General features: G+C 49.5%; 2 protein-coding genes across 2 annotated transcripts; both read right to left on the bottom strand.

The window, feature by feature from the left end:
• Positions 1 to 622: 622 nt before the first annotated feature.
• Positions 623 to 3630, bottom strand: LOC105570469 (protein translation factor SUI1 homolog; the record flags this gene model as incomplete). The annotated part of the gene is given in 4 exon segments (XM_012027680.1): positions 623 to 1810; positions 2798 to 2955; positions 3341 to 3525; positions 3527 to 3630. Coding segments are annotated over 4 exon segments (594 nt in total), but the record flags the coding sequence as incomplete, so codon positions are not given.
• Positions 3631 to 3904: 274 nt separating this feature from the next.
• On the bottom strand, positions 3905 to 7257 carry LOC105570468 (serine/threonine-protein phosphatase 4 catalytic subunit). Its single transcript, XM_012027679.1, has 6 exons — positions 6929 to 7257; positions 6555 to 6848; positions 6298 to 6450; positions 5555 to 5806; positions 4771 to 5009; positions 3905 to 4325 (listed from the first exon to the last, which is right to left on the bottom strand). Exons 2-6 carry the CDS (start codon positions 6702 to 6704, stop codon positions 4196 to 4198), a joined length of 924 nt encoding a protein of 307 aa, XP_011883069.1. The 5' UTR covers positions 6705 to 6848; positions 6929 to 7257; the 3' UTR covers positions 3905 to 4195.
• Between the last annotated feature and the right edge of the window lie 423 nt (positions 7258 to 7680).

Genomic DNA, 7680 nt, shown 5'->3' with positions numbered 1-7680 from the left:
TTGCCCCCCCCCCCGCCGAGTAAACGGGCGCGCGCGTAGGACGCCCGTCTTTTCGACAATTTCGACTCTTCCCCCCCGACTTCTTCCTCGAGCAAACAGCAAAATACGCAGCGAGATGGAAAAGTGCCTCGCGCGGATCTCGTTTCGTTCCAATCTCGCTGTCGTCCGCTAAATTAATTCGAGGAAATCGAGATTCTACGAAACGACGATTGCGACGAGCGTGGCGCAAACGTAATCGATAAACAACGATAGCTTATCTAATGATTTTTTCGTTAACTATACGCGCGTTTAACGCGACATTTGTGTACCCGCGATCACACGGCGATAGATATCGGCTTCGATGCGTACGCAAACCGCGCGGCTACGGTTTACTTGTTTTCCCCATCACGTTTTGATGAACACGCGAGAAAAGGTATTAATTAACGAGAGGGGGACTGCGTCCCCGCTGTCCGCGCTTCTCCGAGATCGAACGGGCGGGAGGACCGAACGTATTTCCAACATACTCGACGCGTTTCGCGCGCGATTCCCGACAAACTTAATCGCAACTCTCCACTTCGTAGTCTCAAAACGACGAAAGGGCAGGGAAAGCGGGACGTCGTGTCCCATTCATCGACTCGCCGTTTATTTATCTAGAACAGCCACATTTTATTAACTCTCATTATTATTATTTCAAAACAATTCGTCATTTAATTTATTACTGTCTTAAAAAGGGGGGAGGGTGGGAAAGCAAGAGCGAAGACGTGATTACGGGGGAGCGAAGGAGCGATGTCCTCTACGCGAAAGGAAGAATCGAAATCGGCCCTGGAAATACTCAACAAATGATCGCGATCGAGGACGAGCGTGGGCGCGCGCGCTCTCGTTAAATTTTCCAGATACAAACGTAAAAAAGAAAAATTCTCAGTTTTCCCTACGAGACGAGGGGGACGCGGAGAAGAGTATGGCGGGCGCGAGGAGGGAGAGAGAGAGTCGAATCAACCTACAGCTTTACCGCCTTCTCGGAACACGTCTATCGCGCCCAGATACATACTACCTAATGCAAGAACGAACATCCATCCGGCGATGCTAATTACCGTTCGTTCATCTGTGCCTCTCTTCCTCCTCCTCCAACTCCTGCTCCTCCTCCTCCTCGATGTTTATCAAAATCAGATGTCCTGTCCACTGCTGCAAGGCAGGGAGTTCCTACCTCAACAGCCGCTATCACCTAACATAAGGCTTACAGTGTGACGTATTGCTTCTTTTTTATCTCGAGAGAAAGATTCTGATTAGAATAGATATTGCCTATAGGTATACGCCGGTTATATGCCTATATATCCTCCCTTTCTTCGCTACACCTTTCTACCTCCTTCCTTTTATTCGCCTTTTATCCTCTATCGTTTACTTCCCTCTCCGTATCGTTTTGTTTTCTTTCGTTCTTTCTTGTTCCTTTGTTTTTATTACTGAAATATATATGTGCTCGCGCGTGTATGTACGTGTATATATATGTGTTTATATATATATTTATATGTTGGCGTGATAGTATAATTGGGATATCCCACGAGGAGTTTAATGAGTGATATACAGATTCAATTTGAGACGATCATGTAGCGCTGACGAGGGGCGGAGCTGTTTGCTGTTGTTGTAGGTTGTGGCATGGATGGTAATTGTTGCTGCTGTTGTTAGTCGATTAAAAACCATGGACCTTGAGCTGGTCAGGTTTTGCCAGACCAGACTTTGTCAGCCACTGGCATATATTCTCTCGTTGGTCCCCCTGCAGCTGCAGCACCTCCCCGTACTCCGGGTGCTCTATTACTGTCCCATTGCAGGCAAACTCCTGTGAAAACAACGACAAGTCAGTCGGCCGCTCCTTGCCCGGGGCCATTTATCTAGGTGCACTTCCGCGGGGACCGGTTGGGCCTTTTATCTCCCAAGGGAACGCGCTCGGAAGTCCCCGGATGCAGTTATCGCGGTAAGATAATTTTTTACAAAATACAGCTTCCCTCCACCGCGGTCTCGGCACCATCAATGGACACCGCGACGATATAACTACGAGGTTCTTTTATTAATACCCGCGTATAAAAAAAAATCAATTGACTCGACATCAGAAAAGATCGTACAAGTGCGCGATGATTTCTAATAAAGATATACGGATTTTATGTAGAGTTGTGTCTCCTCCCGACGACCCAGTCAGTATTGACCTCGGCTCGATTTCTGCCGGTACAATCGTACAAATTATTCACCGAAATCGTCCACGTTGCCGCGCGTAAAAATATAACCCTCGATACGCACGGGTTTCTCACTTCGCCGGGACAAATGGGTATCGAGGTGAGAAAAGTGCGAGCGAACGCTCGGATATTTTCCCCCCAATGCGAAACGTCGATGATTCATCGACGGCGGCGTACAAGGAGTCTTTTATAAAGGCGCCAAGTCATCGGCGACGACGTCGACGATCACCGAAACGAGACAAAGGCTTATTCTATATGTCAAACCACTTGTAGATGCATTCGGATGCCGCGCATTCCTAGAACTTGCAAAACTACGTCTGTCCGGCCTGTATCGCCGTGGTTGTTTGCATCAGACCTATTTTTAGAGTTTCTGCCTGACCGGCCGGCGGCGGTGGTGGGGGGGGGGGGTAGAGGCTGCGGAGAGGGAGGGAGGCAAGCGCGACGATGGAGGAAGCGGTGAGGCCATGACGGAGAGGGCAGGAGAAAGGAAGGCAGGGATCCCCACCCCCTCTCCTCTACCCGACCCGCGGAGAGGAGGGCGAGCGTCGGGACACGCGCGCGCGCGCGCACACGCACACACGAACACGCGTGCTCACCTTTTTACATGCTCTCACGATTTTCTTCAAGTCATATTCCGAGGAGAGTCCTTGCACCGTTGTTAAGGTCTTGCGACCATTCCGCTGCTGGATCCTTATATGAACGAGGCCGTCCTGGACGTCATCGTCTGAACCCTTGATTGCATCTGCAAAGGGGTCTGCGAACAGGCGAAAAGGGGGGCGGCGATGAGAGAGAGAGACGCGGTCGCCGCGGCGGCGGCATCGCCAGGGCGGATTGCGCAGGATGATGCAAGGAGGGCCGCGCGCGCGAGAGCAACGCCGTCGCCATTTTCCATCGGCACGAGGGGGACGCCCCCCCCCCCCCCCCGCGTCCAGCGGGCGGCGGCGGCGGTGCCCCCCGCGTTTTATCGCCCTCGTACGCGGAGGACGGCCGTGCACGGGGCGGCGACGGCGACGCGGTCGACGGGCGCGACGGAGGCAAAAGGCGCGGAGAGGCCAGCGCGCGGACGAACGGGCGGGAGAAGGGAAGGGGGGGATGGCTGGGGGGGACGGACGCGATAATGCGCGTCTCGCTCTACTCACCGAATGTGTTGAGATTCTGGATGGACATACGACAAACAAAAGAGATCCCTCGGATGATATAGAACTGCGGAGCGCAAGTGACGGTCGTGGGGAGCAGAACGACGGGCGTGGAGAGAGAGAGAGAAGCCTGGGCTAGGATCGGGCACACGGAACGGCACTAGCGTGGACACCAGCGGAGAACGGAGTTGACGAAACCAAGCGCGATGGCCGTGTACGCAGCCGGAAGTAAAAGTTGCATTTGTCACGGCGCGATGGGTGGGGTTGCGCGCGGTCGGCGCGCGTTCCCAAAGCGCGCCAGGGCGGTCCGCGCGGCGCGCGATTCGCGGACGCCGCCGGTGACGTCACGGCCCCGGCGGGCGAGCGCCGATTGGCGCGCGCGCGCGCCCGTCGAGGGAAGCGATTGGCGCGAGCGGGCCCGGCTTGTCCAATAGCCCCGCTCCTCAAGGCTTGTGTCCACGATGCTGGAACTTGGTCAAGTTCTAGTTTTAAGAGACGTGCAGCCAATCAACTGGTAATCGGTTTCTTGATAATTTTTGAAATTGCGCCGAAGACAACGGAGCCACGTTTAGCTTAAACCGGTGTTTTATTTTATTTTACATTAGTTTCTTACAGGCATACTGTCGCAGTTTCGTCCGAATGTGCGATAAACGACTCAACATAATCACAAAAATCATGTCGCCATAAAAAATAATAGCAATTTATCTTTCTCACAAACAGTCGCTCATTCTTAGTTGCTCTTCTTCGCAATCAACGGGAACTGATCTGAGAAAGAGGGAAAGAGAAGAAGAGAGACAGATTCCCCAAGTCAATCTGACATGATGCTGATGAATTCTTTTGTACTCTATAATGGCTCGTTTATAAAAAGTAATCCGCTTGTGGCTTCTTGCTTGGTATTCCGCGGCTTTCCTGCGGCGCCGCTTCAAATATCGTAAAGTCTCTCTGCAAATGCTCGTTCAGTTCCAGTATTGCGGCTACGTTGCCACATCTGCAATCAGAGAAGCAATTAATATAGTTTGAAGTACCACGACGTTTGTAATTCAAGTATTTTAATGAAAGTATAAAATATATCGGTAGAGAAAAATACGATAAGAGCGAACAAAAAACCTGGATAGACAAAGATTTTACACAGTGACTCACAAAACTGATCTGATCATACCGTGGTAAGACATTTCCGTTTGAAAATTCGAAAAACGTAGATGTCTGTAGCAAGATCACAGCTATCTACTTGTCTGTATGTTGATATCGGAACGTCTTCGTCGATCACCTATGAATCAGCTAGTCGTAAATAATTGCGTAGCATATTCGATCAATTTTGTGACTCACTGTACACGACTAGATATAAATTGATTGAAACAAATATCTCATTAATCGTGCAATATACACAGTTTTACCAGAGAGACACAGATATCGTGAGTGCAGATACTACATGCCTGTAACAATAATTTGGCGCAGACCAGACGGTCAATACAGTCTCGTTAAAGTGCCATTTGTAGCCTTCCATTACTAACTGGTGGGCTCGGCAAATCATATCGATATCGTTAGCGGAGTTGAACTGCGCCACCACATCGCTGCCGAAGAGATAGCCGGCGCCGCGCGGCGACACACCCCAGCCTTGGGTGTCTTCGGGATCTGACCATAGCAAATCGCACATCGGCCCATCGTGAGGAACCTGCATAAGTAATTTAACATTTTGAAATGCTACAAAGATCACCTTCAGAAATAAGAAAATTGAATTTCTAATCTCGAGACCACAGAATGCGCTAGACAGATCAGTGACAGAGCAGTCTGTTTAGCAAGCAAAAGACCCAAGTTCAATACTTGCCGCTACCCGCATATAACGCTGGGAATTTTTGAGGGAAAACATTTCACTCTGATAAAAACACGAATCTCAAGGTAACTGGGACTAAACATGCGACAATACGTGTCATTTCTTCGCGGACAGAAATCTTTAAATAATAATAACGATTAACAAGTTGAAAGAGAAAAGAAACCCAGTTTTTCACGGAGTGGAAAGATTCACAATTCCTTTTCACGATAATTAGCAATTGTAATGACATCAGTTTGAACGTTTCGGATGTGAGGTTGACGCATTCAAATATATTAATTTCGGTCAGAGCTGTATATATTAACTTCAGTGGGTCAGAGCAGGGCATTTTTGCTGCATTATCATTACAAAAGAATTATGACGTACAGAACGTAATAAAGGGGACTCACTTCTTGCTTTCTGTCAATAGTCCGGATTTGATCTAATGTCTGGATACTAGGCGATAATCCACCGTGAACACAAAAGATCTTGCCGTCAATAATGGCAGATAACGATAAATAGTCAAATATCTCTGTGCAGTACCGCCATACTGTTATACTGCCGTATTTGCGCAAGCACTCGTCATAAAAGCCATAAACTTGCGTTATCTGCCGCGATTCATGATTTCCTCTTATCAACGTGATTCTGTCGGGATAACGAACCTGTGACGAGACACAAACTATAAAATTACAATAGCAATCCTGCCAGCCGTTTCGGATTTTAATGATTTTTATCCAAATATGAGGAGCAAGAGTTAAACTTATATCGAAAGCAAGATATTCACAACTAAAGGACCTTTTGTAAGGACCTTTTTAAGATATAACTCGAATACAAACAAGAACGCCAAATCACACTTGGGGCAAGCCGGGAGCAGCCTGGTAATTTTTCAATTTCTGGCTGGAAAAATATGGTAGATGAATTCACGTTTTAAACTAACAAATTACTACGCTACCTCCAGCTTGCCCGGACCCAAGTATGACGTGGCGTTCTTGTTTGTATTCGAGTCGAATCAATACGTCGACATTATAAATATACATATAAAAATATATACATTGAAAGCGTAAATTTAAATGCATATTTCTGCAAAGTACCGCGCGACCAATCATCGTCCAAGTGCTTGAGATAAGCAAGACATGTTTATACTTCGACATACCTTTAACGCAAGTAGAAGAAGAAACGTTTCGACGCTATAAAAACCTCTGTCTACAAAATCTCCCATAAAAAGGTAATTTGTCTCTGGCACATCTCCGCCTACTTTGAACAGCTCCTTCAAATCGTAAAACTGGCCATGGATGTCCCCACAAACCTAAGCAGAACAGATCGCGTGTAGGCTTCGATGTGTGAAAACGGCTCGGTGATCTCACCGAGGCCGGTGTCGCCTCCGCTTTCGCGAGAAGCAGAGATAGTTACCGTGACAGGCGAGTCAACGCGCTGCACGTTGCTCTCCTCTATGAGGATCTCTCGCGCCTTCGCGCACAGGGCTTTCACCTCGGCCTCCTTGATGATCTCGCACTTCTTCAGCTGCTCGATTTGCCGATCCAAGTCGCTGGACTCGGCCATCGTACGGCGCGAAGCTGAAGCCGATCGCGGGTCCCCCGCCGGAAAGCACAGCCGCCGCTAACGGCTCTCACGTGCCCGTACGAGGCCTCGTAGTCCCGATCGGCGCTTTAGGACCCGTAGAAGGGGCGTCAAATTGTGGAGTAGCTGTCGGACAAACGCGAGGTACAAGCAGGTGACGGTGCGAAGTGCCTACGACGAGAGAAAAGTTACACACGAGTACTCACGGGTTATCCTCGTCGTCGTCGTCGTCGTCGTTCGTCCGCCTGGAGTTTCACCGCCGTGACGGACACATCGGACGAGCGAACCGCCGCCGAGTTTCTCTTATTAATAATAAAACAATACGGACGGGCTCGAGCGGGGACTCGCGTGCTGGCCGAGTTACTCGTCGTGCTCGCTCCAAGTCGAGCCCCGAATCGCTCGCGGTGTACACCGAATCGTTTAACATAAACACGGGGCCCGCAGTGGAATGATGGTGAACAATGTACGTGCGGGTGAACGAATCCGGCCGATCCCCCCCGGCTGTCGTTGCCTTCTATTTCGGGCGCGGATGCGCGTGGGGTCGGGGGGGAGGGGAAGACAGAGGAACTCTGGGGAATGGCACATGTCCCGCGCGACAGCCAATCGGCCGCCTGGTCGCCCGGGGGTAGCGGCCGAGTCTCGGCACGCGATTGGCCGCCGCTTCCTGCCGCTAGCGGCGCGCGTTTGCCGCCTTTTACAGAATCGTAACTGTCATGGAGGTTCCAGGGAAAATGTCTCTATAGTCAGCTATTCTGATTGTCGGAATTTGTTTGTCGACTATACGAATTGTCAGCTCGACGTCGATAAAGATCGTTGCTTTTGCAATTGCGCAAACACCGTGATTTAATCTTGCCTGTTGTCACTGTGAAATTTTTAAGTTTACTTTCACCAACAGTTAGATTAACTTTGATCTCGGTTTAATTCATTTTTATCCTTTTCTAATTCCTAGAAGGAGATA

Source organism: Vollenhovia emeryi, unplaced genomic scaffold (assembly GCF_000949405.1).
Source record: "Vollenhovia emeryi isolate VEMERY1.0 unplaced genomic scaffold, V.emery_V1.0 DF939120.1, whole genome shotgun sequence".
Taxonomy (NCBI): Eukaryota; Metazoa; Arthropoda; class Insecta; order Hymenoptera; family Formicidae; genus Vollenhovia; species Vollenhovia emeryi.
The sequence above is the reverse complement of the archived record's forward strand: the minus strand, read 5'-3'. Positions and strand labels throughout refer to the sequence as shown.